The sequence below is a fragment of the Pygocentrus nattereri genome, chromosome 28 (assembly GCF_015220715.1).
Source record: "Pygocentrus nattereri isolate fPygNat1 chromosome 28, fPygNat1.pri, whole genome shotgun sequence".
Lineage (NCBI taxonomy): Eukaryota > Metazoa > Chordata > Actinopteri > Characiformes > Serrasalmidae > Pygocentrus > Pygocentrus nattereri.
In genome coordinates this window covers 19,674,122-19,692,750 of record NC_051238.1, presented here as the reverse complement: position 1 = coordinate 19,692,750, position 18,629 = coordinate 19,674,122, and the positions used below count along the sequence as shown (strand labels likewise).

General features: G+C 41.8%; 2 protein-coding genes and 1 long non-coding RNA gene across 9 annotated transcripts in view; 1 reads left to right on the top strand and 2 right to left on the bottom strand.

Moving 5' to 3' along the window:
• Window positions 1-1,751: 1,751 nt before the first annotated feature.
• Window positions 1,752-3,897, bottom strand: LOC119262744. Its single transcript, XR_005129875.1, has 3 exons — window positions 3,486-3,897; window positions 2,420-2,637; window positions 1,752-2,027 (listed from the first exon to the last, which is right to left on the bottom strand). It is a non-coding gene; the product is annotated as an uncharacterized LOC119262744 (long non-coding RNA).
• A 1,573-nt stretch (window positions 3,898-5,470) lies between these two features.
• On the bottom strand, window positions 5,471-11,843 carry asb6 (ankyrin repeat and SOCS box containing 6). Of its 4 annotated transcripts, none has more exons than XM_017719109.2 (7): window positions 11,485-11,843; window positions 10,950-11,086; window positions 10,610-10,797; window positions 9,462-9,568; window positions 9,247-9,355; window positions 7,967-8,053; window positions 5,471-7,145 (listed from the first exon to the last, which is right to left on the bottom strand). In XM_017719109.2, exons 1-7 carry the CDS (start codon window positions 11,683-11,685, stop codon window positions 6,415-6,417), a joined length of 1,560 nt encoding a protein of 519 aa, XP_017574598.1. In that variant the 5' UTR covers window positions 11,686-11,843; the 3' UTR covers window positions 5,471-6,414. The 4 variants fall into 4 exon arrangements, with proteins under 4 accessions (XP_017574598.1, XP_017574597.1, XP_017574599.1 ...); XM_017719108.2 differs by having other exon boundaries at window positions 10,950-11,100; window positions 11,481-11,841; XM_017719110.2 differs by having other exon boundaries at window positions 11,481-11,659.
• A 1,126-nt stretch (window positions 11,844-12,969) lies between these two features.
• specc1la (sperm antigen with calponin homology and coiled-coil domains 1-like a) overlaps window positions 12,970-18,629 on the top strand; it is a 39,007-nt gene continuing 33,347 nt past the window's right edge. The window contains exons 1-2 of one of the 4 annotated variants that reach the window (XM_017719106.2): window positions 12,970-13,250; window positions 15,845-16,001. In XM_017719106.2, coding sequence (XP_017574595.1) covers window positions 15,873-16,001 — 129 coding nt within the window. In that variant the 5' untranslated portion in view covers window positions 12,970-13,250; window positions 15,845-15,872. The other 3 variants (XM_017719105.2, XM_017719103.2, XM_017719107.2) reach the window with 3 other exon arrangements.

Sequence of the window (18,629 nt, the reverse complement as noted above, 5' to 3'; positions counted from 1 at the left end):
TCTCTCTTCGTCATCCGGGGTCGACCAGAGGAGGATGGGGCCCCTTGAGCCGAGGTTCCTTTCAAGGTTTCTTCCTCTTGCTCATAGGGAGTTTTTTCCCCACCACTGTCGCCTTTGGCTTGCTCATGGAGGACTTGGATCCAGATTTAGTTCCTTACATCTAAACATCCTCCAGCATCCCCCCGCGACCCTGACGGAGAAGCGGCTTAGAAAATGGATGGATGGATGGGCATCTAAACATGGACTCATTTTTACTTTTATTTCATTTTAATTCATTTTATATTTTGTTATTTTTATTCTTTTGATATAAAATGTTTTCCTTCTATAAACTGCTTTTCTGTAAAGCTGCTTTGAGACAACACTAGTTGTAAAAAGTGTGAAACAAATAAATGTTGTTGTTGTTGTTGTTGTAAATGAACCTCTGTGTAAATAAGCCAGGTCATCATGCTATTTAGACAGCTATGCTAGTTAATTGGTGCTTGTTTGTAGCTAACGTTACCTGTACTAACTACTTGCTTTTGACCTCAATAACAACACTAAACTAAAGTTGTTAGCTCACTACGAAAACTTCAATTTAAGATGATCACCAAAAAGTGGATAAAATCACGCAGCACGTACAGACTGCTGCTGGGACGCTGGAACTGTCCCTCCTTTCAACGTCAAACACGGCAGAGCCTGATTGATACTGTCCAAGGTTCGAGAAACTGTCCAGAGTGAAATGTGCAGAACAAACCAATAAAGTTATAGTTGTCCAGGATTCTGTACAACTAAACCTGCCCTCCTATTCACCAGCTTGCTTTGAGAATTTGCTGTTCCTCCTGAAATGGTGCCACAATCTGGCACCTGTACAGGCCGCAGCATTTAAGGTGCAACACATACACGCACACATTTCCTAAACAGCTAGAGGCTAGAGCCTTTCCCAGCAGTCACAGGGCCGAAGGCATGCTCGTTGACCATGCTTGTTGACAGTTCGGTTCCTTGACAATATCCCCTTCCACAGCCTGCAACGGTGTGTTTCAGCACATAGCTTCCTTTTCCATTGCTGTTTCGGCATGGCTAGAACGTGTGCTAGTGTATGTAAACTTGTTAGTAAGACTGTAACATAACAGTTTAGAATTTTGGTGTTGGACTGTTTTACCATCCCTCTTTTGCAAATGCAAAATTTGAAGGATTTAAAGTTCACGTTATATCAGTTCCATTTAACTACGCCAGTGTCAACAGTTTTCCATTCTATGGCACATTGAATATAAAACAGGCCCAGTTATTGTTACATAGACCTACTAAAATTCACATTTTAGTGCTTTTCTTGCTCCCAGCACACTTCCAACTAATTAGCTTATTAATAAGCCCTTACTGAGTTAAATTAAATACATTCAAACAGCTGTACTCATAATTCAATGTGAATGGCTGCACAGCTGGCTACACACACACACTTCTATATCACACTTATGTTAAAAATATGGGCCCTTTAATAAAAACATTAGTATAACAGCTTGTTGCTATTTGAAAGGAAATAATCACAAAATGAGTGCCTAACATTTTTGTCTGAGCTTCGTTTGAGCAAAAGCATTTAAATGTAAGACAAACTGTATCAGTTTTCACTCTGAAACAGGACCTTCTGAAAGCAGCGGAAGCCCATCGCACCATCACAATCAACCGCATTAAGCTGCCTTACAGTATTTGTGCCATTCAAAAACTAAAGATCCAAAGTGACACGCACACAATAACACAACACAGAAGGGAAGGTCATCACATTTTTATTCGACAATTTGTGTTTAAGGAATTTTCATTAATACACAAAGCACACGTGTTATCATAGGCAGTCTGCAGTATCATATAACTTCCTCATCATCTTATCATCTTATCAAACATCATCATCCTCTTGTTCTTCTCCATCACTCCATCCCTCCTCAGTTTCTTCAGGTTTAAACTCCTCTCCCTCTTTCTCCCCACCTTCATCGCCTTCTCCTCCCTCTTCATCTTCTTCTCCAGCATCTTTTTCCCCAGCTTCCTCACCTTCTTTTTCTCTGTTTACATAAAAACACAGAAATCAGCAAAGATCACAGGAATTGTGATCCATGTTTCTTTATTCTGTTCCTGGTGACCCACTACTCTACACAACTCAACACACAGCTCATCAACTGATTACTAAAGGAGAATTCCACAGATTTTTCAAATGTTCTGCATAATTAAGTCATTAAGATGCAAGTCAGAATTGTTCATGGTGGACATGATGGGACCAATCTTCTCAAGCATTTAATAGTATCAAACCCTTCTGAGTTAGTTTGTCTCATGGATTAAATTATGCTGAAATTTTGATCAATCTATGAAGTCCTTTATTAGCTCGATCAGGTGTAAGTTGTGACTACACTTTCATCAGTTATTCACTCTCAGAATTGAGAGGTTTGATGTTCCTGACCTTTTAGCTTCTCCTCTTCCTTCTCTCCTCCTTATCATCCTTGTTTTCTTCAACTTCTTCCTCCTCTTTTTTTTGTGGAAGGCTGGTCACAGTCTGTTCAACCGTGCTTGTTGTTGTGGCAATCTGGTGGTGTAGCAGAGCTCAGGCTTGATTGCACAGAGAACAGTGGATAGAACCCCTCTACACTGAATTGAGTTTCTTCGCCCTCAAGACGTTTTCTAAAGAGGCAGAATGGAATTAGACACCATGCTGAACAAGGTATAAATGCAAAACCAAAAAACCAAGGTAATTTTCCCTCAAACTGTGGTCATCACTAACCTATAAGCAGCTTCTCAATGTCCAAAGCCATCTTAACATTAAGAAGATCCTGATATTCCTTAAGACAATGAGCCATTTCATTCTTCATGGTTTTGAGTTCTTTCTCTAGGCTCCTGATACTGTCCTGCTCATAGATTGAGTTAAAATCATTACATTAAAATTCATACCATGATCAATGCTCAAAATATAAAATCTTCAAATTAATTTATTTGTATAGCTCTTCTCTGCACTGTTTCTCCTCAACTTCTTGTAGTTATCTCTCAATCTCTCTGGCTTGGCCACTTCCATCTCCACAGACACTTGGGCACTGTACTGAAGCTGGGCCTGCAGTTCAGCAATCTCCCTGTCATGGAATCTCTTCAAGAACATCAGCAGATTCTGGGCCCTCTTACCCAGCTTGGCACAGGCCATGCCCACCTCATCTGCCTTTTTCCTTGCATCTGCCACCTGCACTTCTGTCATCTGGACAATTTCTTCCTCATAGCAACTCTGCAGGGCTCTCAACACCTCCTCTAACTGATCACTTGCTCCTGGGCAGCCTGGCGCTCACTGCAGGTTTGGTCCACTGTGGCATGGAGCTCCTTGACCTCCTGCTCATACAGTGCTTGAAGACACAAGGGTTCACTGTGCCTCTGGCACAGCAGCAGCAGTGCCGTCTGCAGGGCTTGGTTCTGAAGCTTCAGCCCATGCGCACCAGCTCTTGCAGGTTCTTCTCTTGTGTATGAACAGTCTTGAACTCAGAGCTTACCTGAGAGCCCTTGCTTAGGTCCAGCTCTGGGCTAGAAGAAAGCTGCACCACTGCAGAGGAGGAGGGACCACGGCTCCATGATGGGAAGGAGTAGATGGGGTACATGGAGTGGAAATGAGTGTTGCTTCCTCCGTAGCCTTCTCTGCTGCTATGGGCCACTGCCTGTCCGATAGAGCTCATGGTTGCTGCAGAGGACAGCTGAAGAGTTGTGCAGTGGGATGGAAATTCTGCAAAGCTGAGCCTGCACAAACAGGTCTTTTTATAGCATCAGGAAAGCATCAGGATTTTTTTTTCCTGAGTGCACCAATCAATATCAACCCAGACCAGGCTAGCATTGGCATATAGTAAGAGAAAAAAGCAAAGCGGAAAAGCGGAAGGGAGGGTCAATGAGGTCATGTGATTTAGGACACTGTCTGACCAGGCTTTTCTCCGGCACACTGAAAAGGGCAGAGGGTGCAATTAATATAATTTTCCACTATCAGTAAGGATCTTATGGGACACTGCTTCTGAGCGCCGATGCAAGATTTATAGTACTGGATGAGTCAAATTAGGATGTTTTTGCTTGGCCTTTACCTGCAGTGCTGATTTTATTTCCTAAATATCAAGGCCCTGTGGAATGCCTTGTGTGTTACAACAGGCTACATAGACTGTTTGGTGGTGATAAAAGATACCATAACTTCACAGTACAATAAATTTAGCTCAGCACTTTATAGTTCATGTAAAAATCAAAATCATAAAAATCAAGACTAGCAAGTGTTATGATTTTATTAATTTGTTTTATGACTTTGGCACTGAATACATAACATTTTCTTCATCTGCACAATATAAATATTTTACTGACACTTTTTGAAATCATTGATTGTAATTCTACACTACACTTGGTTTCAAACGCAAAAATCCTCAAATAATAACTTTCAAATCACACCTGAAGCCTAAATAAGAAAAACCTAGCATTCACACTGAAATATTCACAATGAGCACTTCTACTTATTTACAACAAAAAGTTCAAACAAAATTACATATTTAGATCTTTCCCCATGAACTATTCCATTTCTTTATTACACACAACATTTCCAAAAGTATTCAGTCACCCATCCAAATCATTGAATTCAGGTGTTCCAATCACTTCCATGGTCACAGGTGTATAAGTCCAAGCCCGTAGGCCTGCAGACTGCTTCTACAGACATTAGTGAAAGAATGGGTCGCTCTCAGGAGCTCAGTGAATTCCAGTGTGGTACCGTGATCAGACGCCACCTGTGCAACTAGTCCAGTCGTGAAATTTCCTCACTACTAAATATTCCACTGTCAACTGTCAAAGTGGAAGCGATTGGGAACGACAGCAGCTCAGCCACGAAGTGGTCAGCCACGTAGAAGGCGTAGAGAACAGCGTAGAGAGCTTCATGGAATGGGTTTCCATGGCCGAGCAGCTGCATCCAAGCCTTACATCACCAAGCGCAATGCAAAGCGTGGAATGCAGTGGTGTAAAGAGCCGCCACTGGACTCTAGAGCAGTGGAGACTTCTCTGGAGTGACTAATCACGCTTCTCCGTCTGGCAATCCGATGGACGAGTTTGGGTTTGGCGGTTGCTAGGAGAACGGTACTTGTCTCACTGCATTGTGCCGAGTGTAAAGTTTGGTGGAGGGGGGATTATGGTGTGGGGGTTTTTCAGGAGTTGGGCTCTCCCTTAGTTCAGGTGAAAGGAACTCTTAAAGCTTCAGCACCAAGAGATTTTGGCCAATTTCATGCTCCCAAATTTGTGGGAACAGTTTGGGGACGGCCCCTTCCTGTTCCAACATGAATGCGCACCAGTGCACAAAGCAGGTCCATGAAGACATGGATGAGCCAGTTTGGTATGGAAGAACTTGACTGGCCTGCACAGAGTCCTGACCTCAACCCGACAGAACACCTTTGGGATGAATTAGGGCAAAGACTACGAAGAGTGGAAGAATGGTCAAAATTTCCCATAAACACACTCCTAAACCTTGTGGTAACCTAAGCCTCCCGGAAGAGCTGAAGCTGTTATAGCTGCAAAGGGTGGGCCAACATCATATTAAACCCTATGGATTAAGAATGGGATGTCACTCAAGGTCAACTGAATACTTTTGGAACTATAGTGTGTTCTTTCAAAGGCACTGCTTATTTATCTATATTCTGTCAATATAAATAAAAATAAATAAACATAATTGTTTTAGATGACTATCACAACCCAGAAAAAAAATTCCCAGTACTACAATCACATAAAGTAGTACACTTGCAGAAGCGTTACAATAATCTTGTACATAAAATTCCTGACAGCTTTGCAGCTTATGCATGTCTTGTGAAGTACAGATGATTTGACATACCACAAATAATTCCACCAAAATTTCACGACATTTTGGCAAAGCTGCAAATACCCACCAGAGTTGAGTTACACATTATGTTAACACAAATGCTCTTAGATACACGTAGCATATCCTGTCTTCCTCACGGTTTCACCTGGTGTTTACCTCACAATATTAACTACCACAATTTTAGTTAAATTTGAACACTGTATCACACAATATTCATTCCTTCGTTTGTATTCAATCCCAAACAAACACACCGGGAAAAGTATTACGCTATTATTAAACAAAAAAAATGTGAGCCAACCAACTCATGAGCATTTACAAAATATGCACCCCAAAATCTCCACTGACTTGTTTAGATGCGAAGAACAAACTTCTTTTTTAATTTCAGAAGTCACAATATAGGCACACTACTGTGATCATCTGCTGAAATGATTATCATATAAACATAGTTCAAATACAAAAAAAAAAAAAATCTCACTGTGTATCGATCATGACTCTCACCGCCCAAAAAATACTTTGACCTTGCTTCCATCAGCATAAATTACTGCGGAAGTAATCAGAAGTAGAAGAGACAACATTAAAATCACTGCTTTATCCTGTTCCTATTGAATGGTCGAGAGGGGCTTAAAGCTGTCCCACCCAGGTCTATGTGTTAAATTGTGCTCTGGCATCAAATAGTCCTTTAATCTGTCTGGTAGAGGTAAGGCCTTAACCTTGTCCTCCAGAGGCCAGGGCTGCAGACAGTTGCGGATAAAGGCGCGACAGAGGCAACGCAAGGGGAGCGGCTGAGCTTCTTGTTCTCTAAGTCGGTTCTGAAGCTCCAGTAGGGCCTGGGGGATTGGCTCATGCTCTTGTACAGACAGCACAGAATGAGTAGGCAAGGGGGGTAAATTTGGAGAACACACCTGAGCAAGCTCTACTATTACTTCAGCTTTAGCCAGCAAGTCAGTCACCTCAGCAGCATCTAGAGGTTCTTGCAGAGCTTCTTTCAGCCGAGTGAAAATCAGGTTATAACCAGTCCAGCATGATGTGCCATGACAAGAGCAAAAAAATGAGGCACCTCGCTGGAGGAGAAGAGCAGCCATAGGGTAAAGGACGTCAAAGTGCTCCAAGGTGGCGTAGGTTAAAGAAGGCTCCCACTCCTCTCCATCAGATGTGCTCAAACAACAGCTCGGATCAGCACCGTGGTCCAGGAGGAGGGCAGCAACTCGCATACAGAAGCACCCAATCACTGCTGCATCTTCTGTGCTGCTATCCAGGGCCTCTTTAACTAGGAAGATGAGTGAAGACATGGGAGTCTCACCATCATGAGTTGTGGCATTCACATCAGCACCTACAGAGAATATAGACAGAATTACTCTTTTCTACATGCTTGTATGCTATATACCCTATACTTAAGGCGTGTAAAACTGGGCTCTTTCTAGGCCACAGCTCAGGAAAGATCAGAGGTTTCCCTGTTCTAGTCCTCTGAATTCATTTCACTAAGGCTTTGCCAATTAGCTGATGAGTTCAATCAGTGCATCCCAGGGCAGCACACTGACCGTCAGCATATTGGGAAATCATAGCTAGATTTAACTCTGGACCTTTTTCCCTGAATACATAACTGATTAAGTCTTTTTTGAAAATATAGGTGTTTAATAAAAGTGTAAGTACTATATAACAGAATTCATCAATTCTTAAAAAATAATTACAATAAAAGATATAATATTTAATGTTCAGACACAGAAAAGTAACCAAATATTCTTAGTGTTAATATCTATCCCTACTTAATAGTTCAGCTCAGTTTAGTCATTCTGCAAGCAAATAAACTCAATGTTTAACATCAACCTGAAATCGAAACAGACCTTTTTTTCACCTTCTAAATACATGTCCCAGGTCATATTAAGCATAGTCAACATATTACTTAAAAGACACATCTTGTCTTCCTGTAATCTTCCATCAAAATTAAGCATTTTTTTGGCCATATGCAAAAATTTCTGATTTGGGTTGACTAAAATGTTTTTTTTTTGCAAGGTTGTATGAAATAAACTGCTTGAAACCTTTAATGGAAATAATGTGACCTGTCAGGCCCTAGTTGAGTTTGGGTGGAATGATCCATATGTTCAATGGGATTCATCATTTTTAATGACAATAAGTTGACAATAAGTTAAATACCTCTATCCAGGAGCAGCTGAATATTGCATGCGTTATTGACTGTTAATCCGTCACTGCTGGCAAAAGCGTGCAGCAAGGCAGTCTTGCCTGAAAAAAAGGATAAACATTTGGTGGGGTGTTGTGCTCATTCCAGAGACCACAGATATATATATGTATATGAACAGTCTACACATAAAAAAACCAGTGCAAATATCCATAGAAAGTTGTTTATTTATATATATATATATATATATATATATATATATATATTAAAAAGTGAAACTTGATGCAAGATGATGTGTACTCCTCCACATGGGATGGGAATTGGGAATGGAAATGACTGACAAATATTGATTTATAGGTACAGCGGAATTTTCAAAACAAACACAACAGAATAATAGTTTGTGCAGTTAAAAAAAAAAAAGTTTTTTTTGCCACTAGCACAAATCAAAATGTAACCGAGTTGATGTGAGAATTCTCACAGGTATCAATATGACCACTTTCCCAAATAATCAAACCTTTAAAAACTGTTTACAGTCATGCATGACGGAGCCCAATGGCTGCTTTAATGGCTGATGTGGGAATGTGTTCACATGTATTGCTTTTGCAAAATGGACAAATTTTTTAATTGGCAAATTCATCATTTTTGCATTTTGTATTTTACTCTTTAAATTGGCCAATGGCTGTTTTAATTGGCTCATAACTTGTTTTAACTGTAAGCAAAAAGGAATTTCAAATCTTTTATGAGGAAACATGGGAGTGTACACATACACGCTTCATTTGTCTAGACAAATTTTCATGTCTGCTTAACCAGCATCTTCACAGATACATGTACACAAATACATATTGTTGCTGTTGGAAGAAAACCTTGTATCTCCATTTTTCCCCCATTTTTTAGTTTTTGACATAATTTGAAAGTTACTCTTTACATTGTTTGTAAATTTTATGATGAATGGCCTAAAAGAAATGACCCAAAATGACATGGGAAAAATTCTGGTTCCATTGACTTACATTGAAAGTAAAGCAAGTTTTTTCCTTCTCCTGTAAAGTTACTATTTTGGAGATACAAGGTTTTCTTCCCACAGCAGCGATAATTACATGACTTAAATCTGAATTCTGCACATACTTTCACACATTTGGCCCCAGGTGTGGTAAAAGGATTTTGTAAGGGTGTGTATTTTGTGACACACAATTGAAAAGTCATATTCTAGTTTTCCTAGAGAGGTCTATGTGATAAAACTACCTGTGGCTAGCCATTTATAACATATTGCATTTAGATAACGTTCCTGCAGATACATCACCATTCTTGTCTTTGGCATTGACATCGGCTCCAAGATCTAAAAGCATGCGGAGGCAAGAGAGTCTATCTGCTTCCTCACTGGCAAGGTCCAGAGGGCTGCTCTCATGAATCTACATGCAAAAAACACAGGCTGTAAGGCTGAAAGGCACTTTACGTCAAAGCAGTCAGATTGTTTTTCAACGACTGAAAGCTTCTGACATATAATAACAGACTCACCCTGTCCCTCTTGTCAATTATTGCCCCATGTCCAGCTAGCAATTGTACCATTTGTGGTTTATTCCTGAGCACTGCAATGTGCAAGGGGTTGTAGTAGGACACCGGGTCTGTTAGGAAGGAATCAGAATATAAAGCTGAAAAATAATTTGGCATGTTGAGCCTCGATCTGAAAGGGTAGTTACATTCCAAAAGCATTTTATAAAAGCAGTAACACACTCAAGGCTGTGCGTTTTCAGTTATTCCAACTATATCAGCAGCAGAGAAAACACTGTGACGAATGGTCTCTCATCATACGGCTCTAGAACGTCACAAGACATAGATTAGACCCACAAGCTTACTTAAGTCAAAGTACAGCACATCCCAGAAGGTTCACTGGATCCCATCAAATCTACCTAATCAATTGTTTTGGTTTTTTGTTTATATCTTTTTGTTTGATGTCAAATGTCTGTATGGACGCTGAGCAAACCAGCATGAGTATTAGTCTTTCTGCTTCGGTCCACACCAAAGAAACCAAACTACAAATGTGAACATCTACGCAACGTGAGTTTACACAGTGTTTCTGCTGGACAAGCCAGGGAGCCAACAGGGGTGACAGACTCTGAATTCGACCTTATTTAACACACTCTGTTTAATTCAACGTCCAGGACTTCTATGAGTTGAATCCTGTTAACTCTGCATCTGAACTTGATAATGCTGCTACAGATTTCATCTACACCTACTCAAAATTCAATGAAATACTACTGTTAAATACTCTGGCCATTTTAACTTCCCTCTAGCACAATTTAATGTAAACAAAGGTTTAGTGGATTTCAATGTGTACTCCAACATGGCACATAAAACTAAAGGCTGCGAACTTGATTCTGATGAGAGTCCTTGTGAAGTGCATTGCATTGCTCTCCATAGACACACACGAATTGTACGAAAAGAAAATGGAATCAAGAAGTCAAAATAACTCACATTATATACTCTTTCTTTTTAGAAGAGTTTGTGTGCCTATAGAAAGCAACACGGTGCAGTAAGGTAGTCTTTGTTTTCAGTTCTAATGTGGTTAATGTGCCTTGGTATTGAATTCACCACTGTATTGAATTTACATACGTAGCAGAGCTTTTAGAAGGATAACAAAGAAAAGCTTTTGGAAGAATACGAACCTTCAAAGTTTAGGTCGGCTCCATATCGTAAGAGCACTCGGGCAGCTCTGATTTTCCCAAGTTCGGCCACTTTAAACAAAGAGTAGCTGATTCCCTCAGTAAAAACCGACGACTGGGACTCTTTCTCAAGCAGTTCCATGAGAGATTTGCAGACATCATCATCATCATCATCATCATCCGTGTCAGGCCTGCACAAGGTTAAAACAAACACGGAACCAGCCAAAAGAGAGACACAGTAAACAGGCTTACTGAACAGAGCACATGGACTCGAAGCTGGTTTAGCTAGAAGTTACAAGATGCTTGCAGAACATCAGCTGGTGACCCTCCAGCCTGCGCTCACCTGCGAGGGGTCGTTTCACCTTTCTCCCTCTCTACCACGCACATCACTGCATCCACAAGCGGCTGGTACTCGTAAACTATCCTCCTGAAGCCGTGTAAGAAAGGCATAGCGTCTTCTGTGCTGAGCCTCTTCTTCACCTGAATGAATGCATCTGATAAACCACACGATAATGAAGCATCACATTCCCTCACTGACTTCATGAGGCAGTTTCAGTTCTGCCTCCAAAATAAAGCAACACTGTTATTTTAGAGCGCTAGACGCCCAGTGAATGACCGGCAGTGAGTGGTCAGCACTACAGGCGGATAAAGTGGTGGGTCACTGTATTACGCGGGTCCGGTTCTGCCGCAGGTAACCGAACTTCCAGGGGTCCGTTACCTCTAAGGTCAGCGAGGCTCACCGTTTCACAGCATTGCGAGCGCACTTTAAAAACCAGTCGGTCCCAGAAACACAGCGACTTCCACCACCGCTCATCTTCCTCGTCACCGTCATTTATTAAAAACTAATATTTGTAGATTTTTGGAAATAACGTACACACCACAGGAGCCCGGAAGTAGGTCTTCTCTCGTTTCTTCTCCAGGCGAGCTCTTCCTCCGTAGACGACACGGCAGAGCGCCCGGGTGCTCGGCTGCGAGCGCATAGCGCCACCTTGTGTCCCAATAGCGACATAACCACCTCCCTCACAAAGCGGCCTCCAGCAGAGGAGCGCACGGGAGCGCGTCAGCAGCATCACCGTCATGAAAAAATGTTTCACGTGAAAACGTGAAAAACGTTCCGTGTGAAAGTGCAGTGTGTGTTTAAAAACTAAAACTTCCACTCATCTCTACAATTTTAGACCCAAAAACCCAAACTCAATTTGACCTCTTTACCATTGGGCACAAAGCGGTGTACACAGGTTCAGACAGTCCAGGCAGCTTTATTCAAAGTAGGACTGCATATTCATGTTTATTTATATGTTTATTTATTTATACGCACTCCTCAATAATGAAAAGCAATGATTTATCTAGTCAATGAGTTTTATATTGTAATATGAAACAAATGATCTTAAACCCCAGCCACATAACTATTAGATATTATTAAAAATATTACCATAAACAAATGCTCACGCTATATGATCACTTCACCGTGGTAAGAAAAGCAAGTACCCAAACACGTCTTTTTGCCTTCACATTTCTGTGTCTTGTTCACTGAAACGGCAAAAGGAGATGTTTCGGAGGAGATCATAAGGTCATCCGTTTCTGTAAGGACACCCCACTCCTGCCTCAGCACTGGGAGAGTTCACAGGATGTCTGTCAAGGAGCCATTACTAAGAGATGGTAATAGACAAAAAGAGACATTTGCACAGGTGTGTGTCGGTTTGACCTGTTCTATTTCAGCTGATCCAGATGATTAATCCACTGTTCATGTGTCAGTCCTTTTCCAATCAGTAGTGCCTTAGAAGATGTGTGTGTGTTTACCAGCTTTCGCCTAATGACAGCTGGGATTGGCCCCCGGAACCCCATGTGATCCAGAAGGAGAAGCGGCTTAGAAGATGTGTGTGTGTGTGTGTTTATCAGCTTTCGCCCAATGACAGCTGGGATAGGCTCCGGCACAGGGGGTGCTGGTTAAAATCTTACCCATACGGAACGACCTTCAGATAACTGAGAGCATCACTTCATTAACAGGCTACTCTGCCAGTCTGCAGTGACAGTACAGGAGCAGAAGTTCAGCTTCTGCTGAGAGGGGAGATGATACACTTACTCATTTTCGCCCACCACGAGTTTGTGGTGATATGAAGCTGAAGTCAGCTATTGGCAGGAGGGAGACGTCAGTCCCCTCGTCTGTCTGTGTTAAACCAAACATTATAAGATAAACCGAGACGCAGGGCCTTTGCAGAAAGAAAGGCCAGCGGGATGATCGTTTAATTAACACTACGCGTTCTCCGCCAAGTCATTATTGTACAAATGACGAATACTAATTTATCCACCGACTCTTTTAAATGAATTAATTAACTAATCAAATGAATTACCATATGCATACTCCGAATTAGCTCTTGTATCAGTGGTGCTGGGGGCGCTGGGGGTCAGTCGACACTTTTTGAGACGCAAAAGCGGCGAAGCTGCCAACGCCAGAGTAAGACGCGAGTTTAAGCAGGGAGGGAGGCGGTCGCTTGGTTTTGGAGACCGGGAGGGGGCGCTCTTTCACCCTTAAGCAGCTAACAGAGACTCGAGACCCAGACACACCAACAGGACAAGTCCGCGCGTTCCACCAGATTTCAGCGAAGATATCCCCCCTTTTTAAGACTACCGTGAAGTGGCGGCCGTTGTGAGTGTTTAAAGCCTAAATGCGCGTCTTTGATTAACAGATCTTAAGAAAAAAAAAACATTTAGTGTTCCGGGGTCGTTCGTCGCGGCTGACGCACCGGAACTGGACCGCCTTCCAGCGCACCATCTCGGTTCACCGTGCACTCTGTGGCTTAACCCAAACAGCCGAGGGGAGTGACGCCTCACCAGAGCCGAACCTGCGAGAGCGACCGGTATTTATTACTAAACCTCATCAGAAAACTCCGGTAGATCCGCAGGAGTTGAAAAGCGAGAAGTCGGTAGGAAAGTTTCCTTTAAAAGTACCGTTATCATGTTAGCAATAGCATTGTAGCTAGCACGTCTAGTGTAGGACCTAAACAAGCTGGCTGTTATCACAACGGAGCATATCTATTCACTATCGCAGTCATTCTGATCGAGTTAGGATGTCGATGTGATCTCAAAGTGTAACTTCTGTCTAGCAGCCAAGGCTCATCACAGCTCACCACAGCTCACTACAGCTCCCCACAGCTGCTCACTACAGCTCTCCACAGCTGCTCACCAGAGCTATCCACAGCTCACGGAAGCTCACTACAGCTAACTAAAACTATCCACAGCTCACTACAGCTAAATACACCTCACTACAGCTCACCAAAGCGTACTAAAGCTCACCACAGCTCACTACACATCACCACAGCTCACGGAAGCTAACTAAAGCTCACCACAGCTCACCAAAGCTAACTAAAGCTCACCACAGCTCACCAAAGCTAACTAAAGCTCACCACAGCTCACTAAAGCATAGCACAGCTCAGTACAGCTAACCAGCCACTGCGGCTGTGAGGGACTAAAGTGAAACTCTGTGACAGTAAAATAAAATTTTTAGCGATTCTGTCAGTTTCGCCCTGCTTGTTAGTTAGTTAACCTGTAGGCTTTGGTTAAGCTGGTTAGTAAATTAGTCACACTAGCTGGGACTTTTTACCCACTCGATGCAGATCTGACAGAAACCCGGACAGCTCGGTTTCCGAAGAATTCCGATTCAGTCGTGTTTTGTGGGAAATGAATATGAGGATGAGAGTTTCCCAGTCCTGACGGCTGTTCTGCACAGTCTTGTGTTTTATCTGAAGACCTTGAGCCAGGTGTGCTGGATGAGACCGAGCGCGAAAGTGTGCAGTGTGGCGTGGCCAGGACTGGGATCGGAAAGCCCTGATATGGACCACGGGAGGACCTTCCTGTGATGTCAGGAGAAAAACCTGTATTTTGTGCTTTAATGTTGTGATTCAGGGTGTGAAACCTCTAATGGCACATAGTCCCAACAAAAGCCCCAGTCCTGGTTGGTGAACAGAACCAGATTTTACTTTCTTCAGTGTTTTTAGGCCTTAACCGTCACTTAAATGCGACACATCAGTGGATTCATTGGGGTTTCAAACAAAAAACAACAGTTAATAACGTTCATCTGGGTGAATATGAGGGTGGTGTTATTTAAAAAAAACAAAATTCTGTTGAATTTATTTATAATCATTTAGTTCAACAATTTTTTTTTCTTAATTTTTATTATTGTTGGTAGCATTTAGAAGCAGTTCCCTTCATCCTCTCCTAGAGTAATACTAGAGCTGTGTGAGTTAATGGTTATTAACCAGTCCGATTTGGAAAAATATTCAAACGGAGCTAAAAGCTGTGAGAACCCACTCCTCGGCCTGATCAGTGTGTAAGTGACTGTTTTTATTGATTTATTTTTAATGTTACTTCCAGACACGTTGTGGAATGGAAAGTTAAAATAGAAAGCTGGTGAGTAGCAGGGCAGCTTCAGCAGGGCAGCTTCAGCAGGGCAGCTTCAGCAGGGCAGCTTCAGCAGGGCAGCTTCAGCCTGGCTCAAAGCGCGTCGTCTTGACATTAGTATTGTTTCCGTAATGTGGACAGTTTGTTTTGACATAACGCAAAGTGACTGGGGCAGCAGGCGAATAAGGTAGAATGTGTGCAGTCAGGCTGCTGTACTACCCTGCATTCACTCGACTTAGTCGACTAAAATCTGCGATCAAATTAGTTGGCAACTGATTTACTAGTCGATTAGCTGGTGATGTCACTAGGAATGTTTTGAGATAAAGTAGTGATTACTGGAGAGATAACTAAAGCACGATGTGGGAGCGTTTCACGCTGAACTCTGTCGGTTGTGCCGTTTGTATAAAGCCTTTTGAACTTAGCTGGCACATCCTCCATGTAGGAAAACTCATCCCAAACCACACACAAGCACACTAAATAGTGTGTAAAAATAGTGCATGAACGTTTCCAACAATTTTATCTTGGTTTTGTCCATTTTCTAGGTTTGTTTATCATCCCGCCTCTAATATACATACAATTTGTGATATCCTGCCGGTGTGCGGCCAGCTTGCTCCCTTTCACAGATATCCACAAAAGCTCGATGTGTACCACCTTTAGCTAAAGTTCACCCAGTTCGGTATATTGCGTTGATTTCAGATACTGGGTAGAATAGGACGGTAAAGCCGTAGTGTAACACGCTTTCATTGTTTTATATGACTTGTGGTTGGAATTGAAGTTAGTATTGTGAAAAGTCTTGTCAGTTGAAGGAACCTAACCAAAATCTCTCTGTTGCACTCTCTGAAGACGGAGGTATAAATGCATCAAGCACAGTATGAAGAAAGCAAGCAGGCCCGTGGTGACTAAGGCAGCAAGTGGTGGAGGGAAAGCAGATGGGATAACAACAGGGCTGTCTGCAGGAAAAACTTCTACAAAGAGCTGCAGCACACATCCACTGTCTAAGGTATTGGTCAAATTCTCTGCTGCTCTGTGGTTCTCTTTTGCTCAAGGTCCACTTTAGCTTCAACCCCTCTTTATCCGTGATTACACCTGTTTGTAATAAATTCCAGATGTTCAGTTTATGCTTCATTATGTATAATAAAATAAATCAGAAAATAGACTAGTTTTAAGAGCGCTGTCGGGGGGGGGGGGGGGTGACATTTGGACATTTTATTACTATGATATGTGATCATGTCATAACTGCGCTGGAGTACTGGGGTTTTTAAAGGACATGAAACCACACAATTATTTATTATATGGCAAAAGTATGTGCACACCAGACCTTCACATATGAGCTTGTTGGACATTATTGGACATCCCATTCCAAAATCATTTGCATTAAAGAGTAGTTACACAGAAAAACCTTTTTTCATTAACAGCTGAAATGCATTCTTCTGTAATAATAAAATATTCCAGTCTTGCTTAAAACTTGAACACACCTTTCAAACTGTGAAAATATCACTTTTATCGTGGTCAGTTCCAGCTCTACAGTGCCCCTCTGGTTCAACTCTGCTATAGTATGACATACACTCACCAGCCACTTTATTAGGTACAATTGCTTGTTAACACAAATAGCTAATCAGCCAATCGCATGGCCACAACTCAGTGCATTTAGGCATGTAGAGGTGGTTAAGACAACTTGCTGAAGTGCAGACCGAACATCAGAATGGGGAAGAAAGGGGATTTAAGTGGCTTTGAACGTGGCGTGGTTGTTAGGTACACCTTGCTAGTAAAAGGCTGGACCCCCTTTTGCCTTCAGAACTGTCTTAATTCTTCGTGGCACACTTTCAACAAGGTGTTGGAAACGTTCCCCAGAGATTCTGGTTGGTTATTTGAGTTCCTGTTGCCTTTCTATCATCTGGAACCAGTCTGCCCATTCTCCTCTGACCTCTCACATCAACAAGGCATTTTCGTCCACACAAATGACCGCTCACTGGATATTTCCTCTTTTTCGGACCGTTCTCTGTAAACCCTAGAGATGGTTGTGTGTGAAAATCCCAGTAGATCAGCAGTTTCTGAAATACTCAGACCAGCCCGTCTGGCACCAACAACCACGCCACGTTCAAAGTCACTTAAATCCCCTTTCTTCCTCATTCTGATGCTCGGTCTGCACTTCAGCAAGTTCTCTTGACCACCTCTACAAGCCTAAATGCACTGAGTTGTGGCCATGTAATTGGCTGATTAGCTATTTGTGTTAATAAGCAATTGAACAGGTGTACCTAATAAAGTGGCATATGTATGTAATTCAAGGGTCACACCCTTGAATTTGTCTTCATTACTTTATGTTGTATATTATTGAGAAGGTTATATATATTTTATATATATATATATATATATATATATATATATATATATATATATATATATAAAATCTTCTCAATAATATACAACATAAAGTAATGAAGACAAATTCCAGGGTGTGACCAACTTACATTTTAAACGAGCTCTGCTTCAGAAAGCTTCATATCTGTCATTTTCATGGTGCGTCTGATGCATCCTCGAAATCACTCAGAACATGGGTTGCATTTCTAGGCTGTAAATGAAGGGTCCTTTACTTTGGAATGGCCTTCTACGTCATAGTGGCCAAGAAATGCATCCTACCGCTTTGGAACGCAGCCGTTATTGTTAGTTCTGAGTTATTGTTTGTTGATATTGTAGTTTTTAGCTTTTGAGTCTTAGCTACATTAGTTAGTCAGTTAACGTCGCTCGCAATATTTACTATTTAGTCTTTCAAAAGTGTGTCAAATTGTTTGTATTTTTGAATTTAGCCTTTTCGGGTTGAGAGCAAGGGGTCAGACATGTTCTTACCACAAATGTTGTGTTGCCCACATTTCGCATAAATCCAGCACTGGCTACCCAGTTTAATGCTTGATCAGTTGGGTCCTAGGACCATCTTAGTACCAAGACCATCATCAGGCATTTTCAACACGCACATGACGGGAGTTTCACCTGCTTCATGGAAGAGAAACTGGGTTATCTGCCTGAACAAAATCTTCGCTTACATTCCTTCGTCTGCACCCGTCAGCATTTCCAGCTAAGGTACGTTTGTGTTATCTCTTACTATAGAGCATTTTACTTAACTTAAGCACTTTATCAGATGTCTGCGTTTAAAACCGAAGGAAGCAATCTAATAAAGAAATGCAAATATTTCTACGCCATATGGAGATGATGCCATTTAGTAGTATTTTAGTAGTATTGACAGTTGTTGCAGTTTTTCACTGCATTTTTCAGATGTCAGCAAAGACAAGTTAGCTAAACATAGTTTATGTAGCAAATATCTTAAAGTTACTGTTGCAGTAAGTTTACAGAAAATGAGTATCAAGTAAAATTTAAGGATGAGCATTTAAAGTAATTCTGTGTCTGAAATCGAAGTACAAAGCAAATGAACATTACCTGGCTATAGCCTGCATTTGCACCGCACCATGTGACAACAACAAGCTTTTCGATTGCAAAATACAGTCGAACGTTTATCAAGTTCACTGCCATCCTCCAGTTTTGTCCGTCATGTTCCACTGTGGTTCCAACTCCAGTCCTGGAGCCCCTGCTGCTCTGCATAGGTTTGTGTCCTTTGTTTAGCTGGCTGGCTACCTTA